Source organism: Halichoeres trimaculatus, unplaced genomic scaffold (genome assembly GCF_033239565.1).
Source record: "Halichoeres trimaculatus isolate MK-OKI-2021-1 unplaced genomic scaffold, fHalTri1.1 fHalTri1_scaffold_8, whole genome shotgun sequence".
Taxonomy (NCBI): Eukaryota; Metazoa; Chordata; class Actinopteri; order Labriformes; family Labridae; genus Halichoeres; species Halichoeres trimaculatus.
Window position 1 is genome coordinate 38,903,075 of NW_027437186.1, and position 20,311 is coordinate 38,923,385.

The 20,311-nt window shown below is 47.7% G+C and overlaps 1 protein-coding gene across 1 annotated transcript in view; it reads left to right on the plus strand.

Moving 5' to 3' along the window:
• The first annotated feature begins 5,253 nt into the window (after window positions 1–5,253).
• Window positions 5,254–20,311, plus strand: part of cnnm1 (cyclin and CBS domain divalent metal cation transport mediator 1) — a 21,277-nt gene continuing 6,219 nt past the window's right edge. Inside the window, exons 1-7 of the mRNA XM_074676332.1 lie at window positions 5,254–6,799; window positions 15,853–15,996; window positions 17,672–17,812; window positions 17,962–18,131; window positions 18,273–18,372; window positions 18,799–18,941; window positions 19,361–19,598. Of these exons, the coding sequence (XP_074532433.1) occupies window positions 5,344–6,799; window positions 15,853–15,996; window positions 17,672–17,812; window positions 17,962–18,131; window positions 18,273–18,372; window positions 18,799–18,941; window positions 19,361–19,598 (2,392 nt within the window). The 5' untranslated portion in view covers window positions 5,254–5,343. The remainder of the gene's footprint in view (window positions 6,800–15,852; window positions 15,997–17,671; window positions 17,813–17,961; window positions 18,132–18,272; window positions 18,373–18,798; window positions 18,942–19,360; window positions 19,599–20,311) is intronic.

Here is a 20,311-nt window from a genome sequence, read left to right on the forward strand (position 1 = left end):
TCTGGCTGTCTCACCCCCTCTGCCCCCCGCCCCTCTCACTGTTTTTGGAGCTGCTCACATGAGCGCACGCCCCGAGCCAGCCTCCCCGGCTGTGGAGCCAGGAGCGGGGAGGAGGAGAGGAGGCAGCACCGCCCCTCTAAGGTTCTCTGAGGTATAAGTACAAGCAGCTCCGAAGTGGTTTTCTCAGCTCGTTTGGTTAGCAGCTGCAAAATCTCAGGAAGCAATAGGCCCCAAAAAAAACCTGTTGGCACTTTGTGATCAACAGTTTCTTCTTTAACCAGATTTCAGTGAAAAGTCAAAAGTGATTTTACAAAACAGAAAAATAAAAACAGACTTAAAATCAAATCCAGTAGCCAGTGCGCCTGCTCATTCCGGAGTGAAGAATTAAAATCTCAGAGAAACGGAAAAGAAACCCACGGTGAGCAAACTGTGGGAAGATAAGCGCCTGTTTTTAGTGGAAACAGTTTAATCCAGTCAGAGAAACGCGGTTTACTGGGACATCTCGGTGAAACTCAGAGGACAGAGACTCGAGGAGCCGTTTCTGAGTGTTTGATTTCGGCCAAAGACCTGTTCGTGACTGCGCATCCTCTGAAGCTCGGAGCTGGGACATCTCCCCCTGATGCAGATTAAACTCATGGCGTCCAGCGTCAGAGCTGCATGCTGTCTGCAAACTGTCAACCAAACATTCCTTCAGCTGAAAACTGATGTCTCAGGCCTTCAGCCCACACAGCCATGAGAACAAAAGGCGGGCTGCTGCACAACAAGAGAAGATACAAACATGTCAGCAGGATATTTAAAGTTTCTTAGGCCTTCAGTTTATGAACAACACCTGATTGATCGCACGTTTCCAAACACAAGTCATTTTGAAGATGGCAGCATGAACACTCTGGCCTTTCTCATAAAACCTTCAAAAGCAACATGTGATCGAGGGTTCCGACACATGGAACTCACCTAAACTCTGTCTTTGGCTTTTGTCTCCAGATGTTTGGAGCAGGACGGAGCTTGAAACTCCGCAGACACACTGAGGGCGTGTGTGCTTCTGCTCAGCGGGTCAGCGCACAGGGATGGTCGTTTAAGGTCACCGCTGTCTCACAGATGAGCAGAGAGCTCTCTGAGAATAATGTGTACCCTCTTTAATAGTTTTCTACCAGCCTCCAACTCTCCAAACACCTGCTGACAAATACTTCACACCGCACAATTATCCAAAGTGTGAGTGCTCCGAGTTTTACGCGCGAAAGTTTCCATTAAAACGCAGGAAAGGAATCCAGCAAGCTGTTTCGTGTTGAGGCGTACGTGAAAAGCTCCTTTAATTGTCTCATGAAAGTCTGAAAATGCTGCTCTGGTTTTACCCCCAAAGGCCAACTCTGAAAAACACAAGAAGAAAACTGCGTTTCCGTCACTCAGAGGGATCGTTCCTCTCTCCACTGTTAGCGCCGTGGAAGCACAAGTCCTCCCGAAACACGACTCAGATCACCGACCAGGCCGTTTCCACCGAACCCGCGTTTGTTTTCACAGGAAATCCTCATTTCTTCAACAAATTCTCCAAAAACTAAATGTTCTGACGCGGTTTCTGGAGTTTTCAGCCTCTTCATGAAGTTTGGAGTTCCACCTCTGACACCACCCGTAGTTTGGGTGGATGCTTTCAGGGAGAAGTTAAATCAACGGATCCCAGTAAAACATTTATCAGACTGAACCATGGGAGGAGTGGGAGCAATCTGGTGATTATGTTTCAGATGTTTTTCCTGCGACTGCAGTTTTCAATCATTTCAGCTGTTCAGCGATGAATGATGGGTGGTATTTGCTTTCATTTTATGGGATTGTTATTATTATTATTATTATTATTATTATTATTATTATTATTATTATCATTATTATTATCATTATTATAATTATTATTATTATTATTATTATTATTATTATTATTATTATTATTGTTATTATTATTATTATCATTATTATTATTATTATTATTATTATTATTATTATTTATTATTATTGTTATTATTATTATTATTATTATTATTATTATTATTATTATTGTTATTATTATTATTATTATTATTATTATTATTATTATTTATTATTGTTATTATTGTTATTGTTATTATTATTATTATTAGTAGTAGTAGTAGTAGTAGTATTGTTATTAGTATTATTATTGTTATAATAATAATAATTATTATCATTATTATCATTATTATTATTATTGAGTTCTGATAATAAAAAATCAAAACGGCTCAATGCACTCGGCTGCACAGTTTATATATATATATGTGTGTGTGTGTGTGTGTGTGTGTGTGTGTGTGTGTGTGATTTTTTCATAAAGGAAGTTCTCCCGTCTCCAAGGTCGGTATTCAATAAAAACAAAAAGGTTTTTCTTTATTTTTCTTCCTTTAAAAAAATAAATAAATAAAAATATCGTCTTTGTGAGAGTTTGGTTGAAGAAGCTCTGAAATGAACTGTGTCAATGATGATATTTTAATACATTTCCTGTGTGCTGAAAATTCAAATGTAAAGAGATTTACTGTGTTGGACTTGTCCCCAATCTGGATTAATTAACATTCCCTCTAAAATAAAGCAATAAAAGTCCAAAGATGTATTTATATCTTCACTTTTCATTTCCTCATAACGACTTAAGAAGACATTTTTGAAATTTATATATTTTATATTTGTTCAATTTGTGTTTAATTTTGAGTTTAATATTGCTGTCCTTTACACTTCCATAGTAACCATCACACTCAACATTTAACAGATAAAAACAGTTTTTAAAAATCTCCGACGTTGTTGAGTTAATCAGATGCTCCAGAGGAACATCAAGACCTGAGGCAGAAACCTGTTGGTGCCCAAACATGCGAGTAACTTGATCTTTAATTCATCCTGATGAGAGTTTGATCATTAGCTGTTTGAATATTTAAACTGATGTGTAGGAAGTCTCGCTTTATTTACATATATGTTGTTTACATTGTATGAAAGCTAACCTGTTAGCTTAGCAAGTCAAATTAACCAACACACTCAGCAAAAAGTAAAAATCATCATTACCGTCTGACAGGGTCAGGTCATAACTTCTTTACCCCCTAACCCCGTACAAATATATACATACATATATATATATATATATATATATATATATATATATATATATATATATATATATATATATATATATATATATATATATATATATATATATATAAATCTACTCTGCGGACAGAAAAACTCCCTTAATTAAAGAAACTTATTTATTTGTATTTGTGTGTGTGTGTGTGTGTGTGTGTGTGTGTGTGTGTGTGTGTGTGTGTGTGTGTGTGTGTGTGTGTGTGATTGAAATGACAGTAGTTTTGGACTTTTGTAAAAGTTGAATCCTGGTGATGATTTAATGATTAACTTAATCAGAATATTTTTATATAAATTTTTCTGGATTAAAAATCCGCCTGAATGAATCAGGTGAAAAATAACAGCAGCAGTTTTTAGAGTTGTTTCTGAAAACAGGTTTAACGAGCTTTATCTGGAGCATTTGAAGGTGAATTCACCACTCTTCAGAGAATGATCCAGTATTTTTGAGTCAGTCCGTTGGAAAAAGAAGTTTCTGTAGTTTCTCTGAAACTGTCAGTTTGTCAAACCCTGGTGGAGACGGAGCGGGCTGGACCCAAATATTTCTGCCTGGATATTTTCGGCCCCACGCGTGGGTTGGTGTTGTTCCTTCATCACATCAATATCATAATTTAAAATCATGTTTTTTTAACATGTATTTGTAAAAACAGCGGATTCAACCTTTAAGAAGAAATAACAGGTCAAACGGAAACACAGAGAGGGTTACTACATGTCGGTACTGGGACGTTTGGACGTCATCCTTCTTTTTGTGACGTCATATTTTCCACAGTGGAAATCCTTCAGTTGGTTTAACGTCGGCAGCGACCTGAGAGAGGAACTCTGGAACTATGGGAAATATTTATTTTATATTCTTTAACGAACAGTTGGACCAAAAAAACCGTTTGTATAACTCTCCTCTGAGAAGTCAGGGCCCCACGAAACATTTAGGCTATTTATTTGTTTGTTTGTTTGTTTGTTTGTTTGTTTGTTTGTTTATTCATTAATTGTCGGTCTATAGTCATGATGTCTCAGAGTCCGGGCAGCAGGTTACAGTGAAGCTCGTAATCATTTTTCCACAGGTGGTTCTCGGAAACCAAACTGTTTTCTTCCTGCGTAAAAGCTCCTACAGCTTGATTCTCCACACGGACGTGTGACTGATGGAGAGCAGAGGTTGTCTGAGTGTTTAAGAGCCGGCAGGACTCTTCCTCACCTTTAGTTTCCTGCTTCATAAATCCGACACACGGAGATCATCGGAATCAGCTGCACGATGGTTTCACTGCGTGTTGAAAACAGCGGACAAATCGTTACAGTTATATCAATAATAATGGTGATAATAAGAGTTAAAACAATAACACATACAGTCATCTATGTCAAACTGTTTACCTGAGGGGGCAAAGTTCGGCTGCAGAATGTAAGTGAATCATGTTCAGATATTACTAATTTCATCAGCAGTAAACATGTAAACATCACAGAAACCTCCTGTTATTAATTAATCAGTCATGATGAATAATTTATAAAAGTTTGAAGGTCAGCTTTTTAAAGCCGCAGGGTCAAAACATCAACATGCTGCCTCATCAAAATGAGTAAAAACTTTAAAAAAAAATTGCTCTTTTTTTTTTTTTAACAGTGAGAACTTGGCGGGAAACGAGCTGTGTATAAATCAAAGTTGGAGTAAAAGTTTATACTCACTGAGCCGTGCTGCTCTGGTTCAGGGTGCTCCATGCTGTGTGAGCCTGTCTGCACTGAAACAGCTGATAACGCCGCCATCTAGTGGACAAACGCAGTAAGTAACCCTGAAATCAACCAAGCTAGGTTGAATTCAGCCACAGCTGCAGCAGTGCCTGCACTGCTCCTAAAGAGACGTTATGTTACATGCTTTTAATCGCAGAGATCTGAGTTTATTCTCTGTTATTGTAACTACAGGAAATCAGTTTGATTTTATTTATATTTTTAATAAACATATCAATGATCTCCTTCAGGCTGGGTGATGTCGTTTGTTCCGTGTAAACCACATAAATCATTCATGAGTGGGCATTTCCTGCTTTCTATTTTTAGAAATCGCAGAAAGCAAATAAGACAGGGTGACGTCACGGGTTGTCATGTATATTTAAGGACTCCAGCCCCCCCTCCCTCCCCCGCTCTCTGTCAGTACCGTACCCATCCTCTTCTCCGTGGATATGGCCACCCAGCTGCTCCATCCATCCGCAGACCACGTGACCCACTTCTCCCGTGTCCTTCACTAGTTCATTCAGCATGATGGCTGCGGATGCTGCGGATGCTCTCTGCTGCATCCTGCATCCGCGCCGGCTCCGTCTCCTCCACCTCCTCCTCCTCACCGCCTCCCTCTCCTCTCTGCCGGCTCCGACAGCGGCGCTGCTCGGTGTCCGTCCGGAGGACACTGAGAGCGGGGAGCTGTCCGTGCAGGACGGGATACTGAGGGCGTGTGAGGGGACCCGCTTCATGCTGAGGGTTTACTACTCTGCAGCTCCTGCCGCGGAGCATCCCAACAGCCTGAACATCAGCGGCAGACCTGACGCTGCTCCTGCAGCTCCGTGGATCGCGTTTATAGAGGAACCAGGTGCTGACAGCGAGGACTCAGAGAGACAACTTCGCTCCAGAGGGAATCCGTGCGAGGAGGAGGACGCCAGGAGCTCTGACATCGAGCTGCTGGGCTCCTTCAGATCCACCTCCAGTCAGAACTCCGTTTTGGTGGAGCTGCTGGCGAAGGACCTGCGCAGAGGAGAGGTGATCAAATACTACTCTATGTGCGCCTTCGACGGGGTGAAATGGGAGCATTTCAGCACCAAAGACTTCTGGCTGGCAGTGGTGGAGAGACCTCCGGAGGCAGATGTGTGGCTCCAGGCGGGGGTGTCGGTGCTGCTGTTGGCGCTGTCCGCGCTCTGCAGCGGGCTGAACATCAGCATGCTGGCGCTGGACCCCGTGGAGCTGCGGGTCCTGCAGAACAGCGGCACCGACAAGGAGCAGAAATACGCGCGGAAAATCGAGTCTGTGCGTAAACATGGAAACTACATCCTCTGCACCGTGGTGCTGGGGAACGTGCTCACTAACACCTGCTTTGTGGTGTGGATGTGCCAGATTTTAGGCATGACTGCTCTCTCCACTGCCTTTTGCACTTTGGGGGTGTTCTTCATCGGAGAGATTTTACCCCACTCCGTTGCGTCCAGGCACAGCCTCGCCATCGCCTCCAAGACCCTCTGCGCCACCCGGCTGCTCATGCTGGTCTTCTTCCCCATCGCTTACCCAGTCTCCAAAATCCTGGACATCATGCTGCACCAGGAGATCAGCAGCTTCTACACCAGGGAGAAGTTGGTGGCCATGCTGCGCGTAACGGACCCGTACCACGACCTGGTCAAAGAGGAGCTCAACATCATCCAAGGAGCGCTGGAGCTCAGGACCAAGACCGTGGAGGACGTGCTGACCCCGCTGACGGACTGCTACATGCTGTCCTCGGACGCCGTGCTGGACTTCTGCACCATGTCCGACGTGATGCAGAGCGGCTTCACGCGGATCCCCGTGTACGAGAACGACAGGTCCAACATCGTGGACATCCTGTTCGTGAAAGACCTGGCCTTCGTGGATCCCGACGACTGCACACCTCTGAAAACAATCACTCAGTTTTACAAACATCCCATGCACTGCGTGTTCAACGACACCAAGCTGGATGTGATGCTGGACGAGTTTAAGAGAGGTAACTTTCAGTCATGTCAGAGGACTGAGGTGTGTGTGCTGAGTGTGTGTGAGGCTGTGTGAGCTGAGTGTGTGTGAGGCTGTGTGTGTGCTGAGTGTGTGTGAGGCTCTGTGAGCTGAGTGTGTGAGGCTCTGTGTGTGCTGAGTGTGTGCTGAGTGTGTGTGAGGCTGTGTGTGTGCTGAGTGTGTGTGAGGCTGTGTGTGTGCTGAGTGTGTGTGAGGCTCTGTGAGCTGAGTGTGTGAGGCTCTGTGAGCTGAGTGTGTGCTGAGTGTGTGTGAGGCTCTGTGTGTTTCTGAAGCAGTCTCCAGCTCCCCCCTGCCACCCTCGAGATAAACCAGCTTTGAAGAGACCCTTCACTTAATAAACCAGGTTTTGGGAGCTGGATCCCGTGGACTCGCAGTCTGCTGGCTCACAGTGGGCCTGCCAGAGGATCCCTTTGATCCTGGGAGCAGTGAGCTCCATATGTGAAATGGGAGACAGTGTGACACAGTGAGAGTAGTTCAGCCAGAGGTTAGAGGCTACTGAAGACCAGGGTGCAGGCTTTCTGGAGAATTTATGTCTGAAATCCCCCTCAGCTGCTCCTCCATCTCACCCCTTATATCTTATTTAGTGCATCAGTTATCTTTGTGTCTGAGAGGCCACGCTGAGCTGTACCAAGGGGAAACCTTAGCTGGAGCAGAGGCACTTTCTCTCTCTGGAGAGGCAGCAGAGGAGGTCAGTACCTGGTCTCTGTGACTCACGTCCTCTGTCTGATGGGTTTTGCTGATAGGTGTTTCAGTGGCGTCCCTGAAGTTGAAAAGTTTGATGTGATCTTGGGTTTGAAACTGCAGGACCATCACTGTGCACCACGTGGTTACCTGTTTGGGCTGTTTTGGGAGCGTTTGTCTGTCTGTGAACAATATAACTCAAAATGTGATGAGTGAGTGATGACACTTTCAGGAAATGATTAAAATGGGATGAGGGAGAAGTGTTAAAATTTGGAGGTATTAGTTGTAACATTTTAGTTTCACACTTTATTCAGTTCAGCTGCTATAATCAGACATGTGCAGTAACCATGAGCAGAACTCTGTCTCTTTATGTAACACTTTCATCAACAACATGAACGATGCTCTGAGAGCTGCTTCTGTCTTCAAAGGGCACAGATTCATAAAAAGGGTAATTACCACACAAATCTCTGCTTATCGTGACTGAGATCAGTGGGCATTGACACACACTGTATACTTCTCAGCAAAACAGAAAAAAAAGTGTAACTAAATACAATTTTCACTGATATATACAACTACATATATATATATTATATACATATATAACTAAATGTTAGCCTTGGTTTTATATAGAAGCTAGAAGCTCCATGATGGCTTACACCAAAGATGAAATATGGTTATTAACTATTTAAAACTGTAATATTATTTATAATCTTATAATATTTATATGATCTGTGGTGTTATTGTAACAAATCCCAGGTTTGTGAGTCAGTCTGAGGGGGTTTAATGGCCCTGCTGACAATCCAGTGATAATTAATGTCACAACTCTGGATAAATGTTGTTTTCCACACGATCAAGCATCAGATTTAAAGCCAAAGCTTAAATCACTGAGACACTTGGTTTGAGAGGACGTCAGGAATGAGCCGCGCTGGCAGTTGAAGCTGATACAGTCAAACCTGAGCTTGAACATCACTACCTTTGGTCTGATCCCTATCTTTGCTGATGAGTTCATTCAGAAATGCAGAAACGCGCTGATGGCATCTCTCTCTGCCGTACTGAAGTGAGTCAACTCTCTGCAGGAGCCCCTCAGACCTGATGATCAAACTGAAGTGATGCTGGACCAGAAGAGCTCAACAGCTCCCCTGAACGGCTCTCACAGAGACGTACGAACGGCTCTCACAGGGAAGTATGAGAGTCTTTCACAGAGACGTACGAACGGCTCTCACAGAGACGTACGAACGGCTCTCAAAGAGACGTACGAAGGGCTCTCACGGAGACGTACGAACCGCTCTCAAAGAGACGTACGAACGGCTCTCACGGAGACGTATGAACGGCTCTCACAGAGACGTATAAACGGCTCTCACAGAGACGTACGAACGGCTCTCACAGAGACGTATGAACGGCTCTCACAGAGACGTATGAACGGCTCTCACGGAGACGTATGAACGGCTCTCACGGAGACGTATAAACGGCTCTCACAGAGACGTACGAACGGCTCTCACAGGGACGTACGAACGACTCTCAAAGAGACGTATGAACGGCTCTCACAGAGACGTATGAACGGCTCTCACAGAGACGTACGAACGGCTCTCACAGGGACGTATGAACGGCTCTCACAGAGACGTATAAACGGCTCTCACGGAGACGTATGAACGGCTCTCACGGAGACGTATGAACGGCTCTCACGGAGACGTTTGGACTGCTCTCACGGAGACATATGAACGGCTCTCACGGAGACGTATGAACGGCTCTCACAGAGACGTATGAACGGCTCTCACAGAGACGTATCAGAGTCTTTCACAGAGACGTATGAACGGCTCTCACAGAGACGTATCAGAGTCTTTCACAGAGACGTATCAGAGTCTTTTACAGAGACGTATAAACGGCTCTCACAGAGACGTATGAACGGCTCTCACAGAGACGTACGAACGGCTCTCACAGAGACGTATGAACGGCTCTCACAGAGACGTACGAACGGCTCTCAAAGAGACGTACGAAGGGCTCTCACGGAGACGTATGAACGGCTCTCACGTAGACGTACGAATGGCTCTCACAGAGACGTACGAACGGCTCTCACGGAGACGTATGAACGGCTCTCACAGAGACGTATAAACGGCTCTCACAGAGACGTATGAACGGCTCTCACAGAGACGTACGAACGGCTCTCACAGGGACGTATGAACGGCTCTCACGGAGACGTATAAACGGCTCTCACGGAGACGTATGAACGGCTCTCACGGAGACGTATGAACAGCTCTCAAAGAGACGTATGAACGGCTCTCACAGGGACGTATGAACGGCTCTCAAAGAGACGTATGAACGGCTCTCACAGAGACGTACGAACGGCTCTCACAGGGACGTATGAACGGCTCTCACGGAGACGTATAAACGGCTCTCACGGAGACGTATGAACGGCTCTCACGGAGACGTATGAACGGCTCTCACGGAGACGTATGAACGGCTCTCACAGAGACGTATGAACGGCTCTCACAGAGACGTATCAGAGTCTTTTACAGAGACGTATAAACGGCTCTCACAGAGATGTATGAACGGCTCTAACAGAGACGTACGAACGGCTCTCACAGAGAAGTATGAACGGCTATCACTGAGACGTATGAACGGCTCTCACGGAGACGTATGAACGGCTCTCACAGAGACGTATGAACGGCTCTCACAGAGACGTATGAACGGCTATCACTGAGACGTATGAACGGCTCTCACAGAGACGTATGAACGGCTCTCACAGAGACGTTTCAGAGTCTTTCACAGAGACGTATCAGAGTCTTTCACAGAGACGTATCAGAGTCTTTCACAGAGACGTATCAGAGTCTTTCACAGAGACGTATCAGAGTCTTTCACAGAGACGTACGAACGGCTCTCACAGAGACGTATGAACGGCTCTCACAGAGACGTATGAACGGCTCTCACAGAGACGTATGAACGGCTCTCACAGAGACGTATGAACGGCTCTAACAGAGACGTACGAACGGCTCTCACAGAGAAGTATGAACGGCTCTCACAGAGACGTACGAACGGCTCTCACAGAGATGTATGAACGGCTATCACTGAGACGTATGAACGGCTCTTACGGAGACGTATGAACGGCTCTCACAGAGACGTATGAACGGCTCTCACAGAGACGTATGAACGGCTCTCACAGAGACGTATCAGAGTCTTTCACAGAGACGTATCAGAGTCTTTCACAGAGACGTATGAACGGCCACTGGAGCCAGGGTTATGTAAGGTTTCTCTGGCGTTGGCTTGTGTTGCAGGGATTTAGATGTGGATCTGTCTGATTGACAAAGAGGGCTCAGCAGATGGAGGCAGCCAATCAGGACGTGGAAGGAGACCCAGCAGTGACTTTGGCAGGGTCATAAATCACATCGCCACCTACAGGTTCGAGAGGTCATCCATTTTGTTTAGTTTGAGATTACCATGGATGACTTTGGTTTGACCCCGCTGTGTGTGTGTGTGTGTGTGTGTGTGTGTGTGTGTGTGTGTGTTTGTGTGTGTGTGTGTGTGTGTGTGTGTTTCTACACTAACCCTATAACAGAGGAGGTGGGCCCACCTTTGGCTGTTTGCGCCCACCCTGAGTGTCCGCCCTGCCGTGACTTTGAAGCAGCTTCCACTCTGTGGGTCCCACCATGCAGTCCTGCAGAGCAGCCATTAAAAATTCAACTCCAACCTTTCCCTGCTCTTCAGCCTCCATCCTCCTCGCTCCTGATGGAGTAAAGGCTCCTCCTGTTCAGGAAGCGCGGCGGGGGCTGGGAGGATGTCCGACTGTGGAGGGTGATGGATAGAAATGTCACAGACATGCTGTACGGGGAAGAGACAGATATTATTTTCACTCTTCACCCTGTGTGCTTGTGTTAGTCTGGCGTCACTGAATCAGCTACAGAGCAAGTTCGTGCTGCGAGTAAATCAGGCAGGAAGTGACTTTTTAAAAAGGCGAGTGTCGTTTCATCTTCTTGATTTGTGATGGGATAGATACGGCTGCTTCAGGGTGTAGAGAAAAGGTCTGCAGACGTTAAACTGAAAGTCCTCTGCAGTAAAGAGGTGACTGACTGTCAGCATCCTGGGTGTTACAAAGGTTAATGAGTAATTAAGTTAAACGAGACAAAAACCTGCAGGGAATCACCTTTATGGAGCTAAGGTGATCTACAGGAGCTGAAATTAGTCTTCAGGAGAAGTTTCAGAGCCAAATGATCCACAGCTGAAAAAACAAGTTAATACAGGGACGAGTTTTCAGGGTGGAGCTGGTCAGATTAAAGCTATAGTTGGTCAGGGTGGAGCTGTGGTTGGTCAGGGTGGAGCTGTGGTTGGTCAGGGTGGAGCTGTGGTTGGTCAGGGTGGAGCTGGTCTGATTAAAGCTGTGGTTGGTCAGGGTGGAGCTGGTCAGATTAAAGCTGTGGTTGGTCAGGGTGGAGCTGTGGTTGGTCAGGGTGGAGCTGTAGTTGGTCAGGGTGGAGCTGTGGTTGGTCAGGGTGGAGCTGTGGTTGGTCAGGGTGGAGCTGTAGTTGGTCAGGGTGGAGCTGGTCAGATTAAAGCTGTGGTTGGTCAGGGTGGAGCTGGTCAGATTAAAGCTGTGGTTGGTCAGGGTGGAGCTGGTCAGATTAAAGCTGTGGTTGGTCAGGGTGGAGCTGGTCAGATTAAAGCTGTGGTTGGTCAGGGTGGAGCTGGTCAGATTAAAGCTGTGGTTGGTCAGGGTGGAGCTGGTCAGATTAAAGCTGTGGTTGGTCAGGGTGGAGCTGGTCAGATTAAAGCTGTGGTTGGTCAGGGTGGAGCTGGTCAGATTAAAGCTGTGGTTGGTCAGGGTGGAGCTGGTTAGATTAAAGCTGTGGTTGGTCAGGGTGGAGCTGTGGTTGGTCAGGGTGGAGCTGGTTGGATTAAAGCTGTGGTTGGTCAGGGTGGAGCTGGTCAGATTAAAGCTGTGGTTGGTCAGGGTGGAGCTAGTTAGATTAAAGCTGTGGTTGGTCAGGGTGGAGCTGGTTAGATTAAAGCTGTGGTTGGTCAGGGTGGAGCTGTGGTTGGTCAGGGTGGAGCTGGTCAGATTAAAGCTGTGGTTGGTCAGGGTGGAGCTGTGGTTGGTCAGGGTGGAGCTGGTTAGATTAAAGCTGTGGTTGGTCAGGGTGGAGCTGGTCAGATTAAAGCTGTGGTTGGTCAGGGTGGAGCTGTGGTTGGTCAGGGTGGAGCTGGTCAGATTAAAGCTGTGGTTGGTCAGGGTGGAGCTGTGGTTGGTCAGGGTGGAGCTGGTTAGATTAAAGCTGTGGTTGGTCAGGGTGGAGCTGTGGTTGGTCAGGGTGGAGCTGGTCAGGTGGTTGGTCAGGGTGGAGCTGGTCAGATTAAAGCTGTGGTTGGTCAGGGTGGAGCTGGTTAGATTAAAGCTGTGGTTGGTCAGGGTGGAGCTGGTCAGGTGGTTGGTCAGGGTGGAGCTGGTCAGATTAAAGCTGTGGTTGGTCAGGGTGGAGCTGGTTAGATTAAAGCTGTGGTTGGTCAGGGTGGAGCTGCAGTGGAGGTAAAGTCAGATATTTCTGCCTGAAGTGTGGGGGTGGGTGGGGTGGGGAGGGTGGAGGTGGGTGGAGGTGTAAAGAAGAATAAATGAAGATGCAGGAGCCCAAACATTTTACCTCCATCTTTGTTCTTCTAGCTGTTTTCTCCAGTACTTCCTGTCGCCCCAGCCCCTGATCCTCCATCAGACCTCAGAGAGTGCAGCAGGCAGTGCTGCGTCCTTCCCTTCAGCCGCTGCTCACACCGTCAGCAGGTGGAGAAGCTGAGGGAGCAGGTGGAGGATGCTGTGTTAGTTCAAGCTGGGAGAGAGTCACAATGAGATGCTCTTTGCACATACAGATGGTGTTTATGTCTAAACCTGCTGACGTCCTACGTCCAACCTCTGTGTGGGTCCATGCTTCAGTCGAGGTATCTACAGTTATCAGGACACACAGAGAGAAACACACAGCTCCAAACATCTGAGCTGTGGCCTCCTCCTCCTCCTCCTCCTCCTCCTCCTCCTCCTCCTCCTCCTCCTCCTCCACCCTGGGTGGGTGTGATGTTATGATCTGAAAGATCAACAACGAGCTCATCACGCCGTCTGACACCGCACTGAGCCCAAACACAGACGGAGGAGCTGAGGGAGCAGGCGGAGGAGCTGAGGGAGCAGGAGGAGCTGATGGAGCAGGCGGAGGAGCTGAGGGAGCAGGAGGAGGAGCTGAAGGAGCAGGCGGAGGAGCTGAGGGAGCAGGCGGAGGAGCTGAGGGAGCAGGCGGAGGAGCTGATGGAGCAGGAGGAGGAGCTGAGGGAGCAGGAGGAGGAGCTGAGGGAGCAGGAGGAGGAGCTGAGGGAGCAGGCGGAGGAGCTGAGGGAGCAGGCAGAGGAGCTGAGGGAGCAGGCGGAGGAGCTGATGGAGCAGGAGGAGGAGCTGAGGGAGCAGGCGGAGGAGCTGATGGAGCAGGAGGAGGAGCTGAGGGAGCAGGAGGAGGAGCTGAGGGAGCAGGAGGAGGAGCTGAAGGAGCAGGCAGAGGAGCTGAGGGAGCAGGAGGAGGAGCTAAAGGAGCAGGAGGAGGAGCTGAGGAGCTGAGGGAGCAGGAGGAGGAGAAACATTTGCAAAGGGGACATCCATGGTAGACCCAGATCAGCCCAGGGCGTGTGTGTGTGTGTGTGTGTGTGTGTGTGTCTGTCTGTCTGTCTGTCTGCTCGTGTGTGTGTGTGTGTGTGTGTGTGTGTGTGAGACAGAGTCAGCTGAGTGTGTTTGTATGGTGTGTGTGTGTGTGTGTATGTGTGTGTGAGTGTGTGTGTGTGAGAGACAGAGTCAGCTGAGTGTGTGTGTGTGTGTGTGTGTGTGTGTCTGTCTGTCTGTCTGCTCGTGTGTGTGTGTGTGTGTGTGTGTGTGTGTGTGTGTGTGTGTGTGTGTGTGTGTGTGTGTGTGTGTGTGAGTGTGTGTGTGTGTGTGAGTCAGCTGAGTGTGTTTGTATGGTGTGTGTGAGTGTGTGAGTCAGCTGAGTGTGTGTGTGTGTGTGTGTGTGAGACAGAGTCAGCTGAGTGTGTGTGTGTGTGTGTGTGTGTGTGAGTCAGCTGAGTGTGTGTGTGTGTGTGAGTGTGTGTGTGTGTGAGTCAGCTGAGTGTGTGTGTGTGTGTGTGAGTGTGTGTGTGTGTGTGTGAGTCAGCTGAGTGTGTGTGCCATCCTGTCAGAGTATTACGTAACGTGATGATGTAATGCGCTGCCAGCCACATCAGCAGCTGAGGGCACATCATGGCCTGACTCACCTGAGCTGATTGGACGAGCTGACCCGTGCTGTGACGGCGCCCTCAGCCTCTGTCTCATGTTTAAAGATGGCTGCCGTCGCTCTGTCAACAAGCAGAGCTTTTTCTTTTTTCCTTGTAGCCGTGGATTAAAGCGTTTGATCCACTTGATCCCTGGCAGTGATCCCCTAAATCGGCCCGTCTCATATGAGCCACAGATTTTGTTGGGCGCTCGTTGGAGACTGTTTACGTTTGTGGTGAACGCTGTGTTCCAGTGACATCATGAACCCGGTTAGATAACTCGTTGGTCTCTAAACTGACTTAAGCTGTGAGGTTCAAATCCCTGGCTGTGGCTGCTGAGATGACAAAAGTTGATCTGGAAAAGTCTGATTTTGTGAGGTGAAATCTGCACACGGCGTGGAGTTTTTCCTCTTCCTGTTCGTCCACGTGATGCTCATGTTTGGAGGCAGCGTTCTGTCACATGTGCTCCATCCAGGCGCTGCAGAGACGCTGCCGGCGATCTGTGTCACTGTATCTGGCAGGCATGGCGTGTTCAGCCAAACATGAACTGAGTGGGTCTGCTCATGCATGTGTAAAACCAGTGTGTGTGTGTGTGTGTGTGTGTGTGTGTGTGTGTTCACAGGGGTTGGCAGTAGCACGGGCAGTTTCGTCAGCAGATGCAGGCATCCCCAGACCGATTGTGTAATCTCTGTGTTTACGTAACGACCAAGACTTCAGAACTGTCAGAGTCTCTGGACTGACCCCAAAACACCGACTCTCTACTCAGCGCGCGCGCACACACACACACACACACACACACACACACACACACACACACACACACACACACACACACACACACACAGACACACACACACACACACACACACACACACACACACACACACACACACACACACACACACACACACACACAGACAGTTGGTGTTAAAGCTGTGTTTTATCGTTAGTGTTGGACGCTGTTGACTCGTGTTATTTTTATCCGCTGACGTTAACTCTCCTCTCATTGCATCATCCTGGTTTTTCACTTTCTTTGCTCAAACTTTCATGGGAGGGAAGGATCTGTAACTCACCCCTTCTTGCTCCCTGCAGGTAAGTCTCACCTGGCCGTGGTGCAGAGGGTGAACAGCGAAGGGGAGGGCGACCCCTTCTACGAGGTGATGGGCATCGTCACCCTGGAGGACGTCATCGAGGAGATCATCAAGTCTGAGATCGTGGACGAGACAGACCTGTACAGTACGTGAGCTGCACACACACACACACACACACACACACACACACACACACACACACACATAATGTGTTCGCTGTGAAAACATTTATAAAAACATTTTATATTTCCAGATCTTCTCTCTTTGTCACAGCAGCTTTTATTTTTCAGCTTTTTTCTGCAAAATGATGAGGAAACGCTTTATTCACCAACAGGAGAAGCTCAGAGCTTTAAAATCACTTTTCCATTAGCAGCACGTTTGGGATTGGCCTCCCTCCACCACTTCCTCCTCTTAGTAAACTCTGGTCCCTCTCTCCCTTGTTGTCCTTGCTGCTGCATAATTAAATCATGTGAATAAATGGCCCAGTCTCACAGATAATCACTATAATCCGCTCATCTTTAATTGGCTGCAAGTCTGTCCACAGAGAGGGACCCAAATGCCAAACCCACATCACTCCACATCTTATCTTTATGGACGCCACTGAGGGCAAATAACTTCTTATTATCAGCTTCAACAAAGAGTCTTTGTCCCATAGGGGGCGCTCACTTTAAAGCCTGCTGCAGTTTAATTACATGCAGAGCGTGTGGAGCGCTGTGTGGGTGTTCATAAACACACTTTCCTGTGTCTATGTGCTTAATTATTCCTGAGTGTGTGTGAAGAGCACAGTGGAGCTAATCTGCACAGATGCAGCTCTTCAGGCAGTTGTTGTTCCAGCTGTTAGAGATGCTGCAGATTCATTGGTTTAAAGGCATCTGTGCTTCAATAATCTGCAGCACGAGTCGATCCATCAGTCAGATCAGTCAGAGGTGTGTTTACACACTCTCCACCTGTAGATGGATTCATCAAACCGTGTCAGGGAGTCCTGGTGTGTTTATCAGCTGCAGGACCATGATCTGCATCCCATGATGCTTCATTCTTCTCATGCCAACATGAACGATTTGCTATTAAAAAATAAAAACTACGGTCATTTATGAATCTACTAGAGATTATAACTCTTACATGTTAAACTTATTGATCCCAGACTTTAGGATAAAATAAAACGGACTGAACAAGGACTCAGACTTGAACTCCCCCTCATGGATCCTGCGTCGCCTGCTGCCCACTCTCTGCTGCTCTTCACGCTCTCCCTCCTCCAGTCTCAGGGTCTGTTTCTCTCTGGTTCAGGGTTTTTCCACGCGCTGCATGAAAAGCTCAGAGCAGGTTGTTTGGCAAACACGTGGAGCGGTTCACAGGCTGAGCCAAGCACCGAGCACTGCTGCGTTTCCATTTGAAAACATGTTAAAAGACTATGACGTAAGTGTTGAGTGGGCACAGACGACTGCACAGAAAGTGAAAGTAAAGTTAGGGAACATACAAACTGTTTTTATAGATTATTATCTGTCTCTATGGTCAGAGAAAGTGATTTTTATTCCTGTAGCATCGTGTTAAATCCCTGTGACTGCTGTGAGAAGAAGACGGTGTCAGATCAGCACATTTGGCTGTAAAACAGAAACAGGAAAACACTTTCATCCATTAGGACTCTGAAACAGGCAGCAGTTATCAGAGGTATGACTTTGTCCACAGGGGGCGCCATCACACAGACAAAGATCCTCTCAGGAGCTCTAATGTTGCTGTTTTTCATGAGTTATTAAAAAGGGTTTTGAGGTTTTTGTGGAGTCTCTGAACGTCCTCACTGACCGTGACGCTTCGTGTCTTCACAGCTGACAATCGGACCAAAAGACGAGTTTCCCACCATGAGAGGAAACAGCAGGACTTCTCCATTTTCAAACTGGCAGAAAACGAGCTGAAGGTGAAGATCTCACCACAGCTGCTGCTGGCGACACATCGCTTCCTGGCTACAGGTAGAGCTGTTTGAGTGGTGGGGTGTGGATGGGGACTGTGTCTTTTTCTCTGACACCGTGTCTTTCCCGTGTCTTTCCCGTGTCTTTCCCGTGTCTTTCCCGTGTCTTTCCCGTGTCTTCTGTGTGTCTGCTCGGATCCTCCCTGGCAGAGGTGGAGCCTTTCAGACCCTGTCACCTGTCTGAGAAGATCCTGCTGCGTCTCATCAAACATCCGAGCGTTGTCCAAGAACTGAAGTTCAACCCCAAAAACAAGCACGCTGCTCAGCACTACCTCTTCCAGAGAAACAAACCGGTCGACTACTTCGTCCTCGTCCTGCAGGTGAACACCAAGCTGTGCTGCTGACTCAGACCCAAACATGTTTCAGCTCAGGCCCACTGTGGGAGAGATCAGTGATTAATTCAGTGTTTTTCACACCTGCAGCCTTTCTGGTGTCTGATGATGTCTGTGTTGTTGTTGCAGGGACGCGTGGAGGTAGAGATTGGAAAAGAAGCTCTGCGCTTTGAGAACGCAGCGTTTTCGTATTACGGCATGCCAGCTCTCATCCCTCCGCTGCCCATCGGTAAGAAAGAGCTCACAGAGACCAGAGACCGGTCCCTGGATATGTGGGGCTCAGGCTGTGGGTGAGGCTGGTGCTCAGGGATGATGGACATAAACCACAGCAGTTTGTCTGAGTCCCTCCCAGTGTCTGAGTGACGCCGACCTGCAGCTGCCGTGGGAAGAAAGTAATTAAAGACGTGATTTCAGAGAATTTCCCAGTGGAAGGACTCGACCTGCTCAGGATTATATGAAATCCAGCTCAGACTGCAGAGCAAGCAGAAAGCCTGTGGCTCACACTCTCCCCCTCAGTGTGTGTGTGTGATGTTCACATCCAACTGAAAGCATCTTAGATCTCGTTAAAGGATCCTGAAAAACACAAATGTGGAGCGTTTTCACTCTTTCCAGCTTTGTCACATGTAAAACTGGTGTTTTCTTCTGCTCCGTCCAGGTCACAGGTACAGTTCCCGGGCCAGCGGTCTGAACCAATCAGATTCCTTACTCAGCGGCGGCAGCGTGGGTCAGCTCACTGTGGGAGGGGCCTACTTACCAGACTACTCAGTCCGCCAGCTCACAGACCTGCAGATCATCAAGGTTTGCTGCAGAAATGCAAACACAGAACAGAGACATGTTAAGAAAAGAAAACCACACACACTGATTATGAACTCCACTAATTGTTTAACTTCCTGTGAAGTGGTAAAAAATCGAAGGCCATCAACTGGACTTTTAAACCCCTCCGTTTAATCTGCAAACCTCCCTGAAAACGCAGACTCTTCCTCTGCCGCAGCGTGCGCCTTTGATACGTCCTGATCCCTGAGTCTGACTGAACACAGACATCCTGCTCTGCCCCTCCACGCCGTCTCCCTCCTTTCATCATCAGGATAATTGAGCTCAATTTCAGCCCTGAATATTTCCCTTTCTGAAAAAAAAAAAGAGCGGTTCCTCTTTTCTACTGTGTGCACACGAAGCCCAAACACTAAAGATGCTATCTTCTTCTCTTTGTTTTCCCACAGATCACCAGAAACCACTACCAGAACGCTCTCACTGCCACCAGGATGGACAGCTCCCCCCAGACGCCCGACCCCATGGACCCCAAAGGAAGGCCCCAGATCCCAGAGGCCCGGTCCCACAGCATCGCCCTGCCCCTCACACACGCCCATACCAGGCTGGGGCTGGCTCGCCTTGCTCATCTACATCCCCACGGTGGCCTTCGAAACACGTCCCAGCTCAACGAGAGGAACAGGATCGTGCGTAAGTGGTGCAGACCAACAACGTGTGTGTATTTCACGGCCCTGGTTCACACACGCTGGAGCAGGGACGAGGACATCTTTAACGGGCCGAGCTCCTGGCCTGGTTCGAGCTGAAACACTGGATCAGTCACAGTGAAATGTTGGGTGACTTAAGTTACCCACTCCCTCTTTAACATCTCATGTTTGGGGATTTTTAAAAAGCTTCCTCTGCTCATTTTGTCCTCATAGACGCAGAGCAACAACAAACCCCTGAAGTGAAAATGAAGATGAGCTGTAAATCTGAATCTCCCTCACAGAGAGGTCTTTTGAAGAGGAAATAAAAGAGGTTCAAAGGATCCAACACAATGTGTAGAGTGCACTGAGGGCTTTGGACCAAAGTCCTGTTTGAGAGGAGCGATGAGGGACAAAGAGGACTGATTCACACCCAGCTGGTTAAAAAAACCCTGATATGATGGTTTAGATGATTCATAAAGTCCCGGACTCACGGTGACTCTGCTGCAACTGGAGCGAATGCAGCATCAACCAATCTGCACTGGTTTCGAGGCTTAAAGGATTTCCCACGGACCATCTGTCTCACACGGAGTGTGACACGCCACAGAGTGGGTCCGTGTTCGTGTCATTGACAAAAACCACGGACAGATGGTTCTGCTGCTGGTCGATAAAAAAGATTTAACCAATTAGTCCTCTGGCTGCAGATTATCTTTACTATGAATT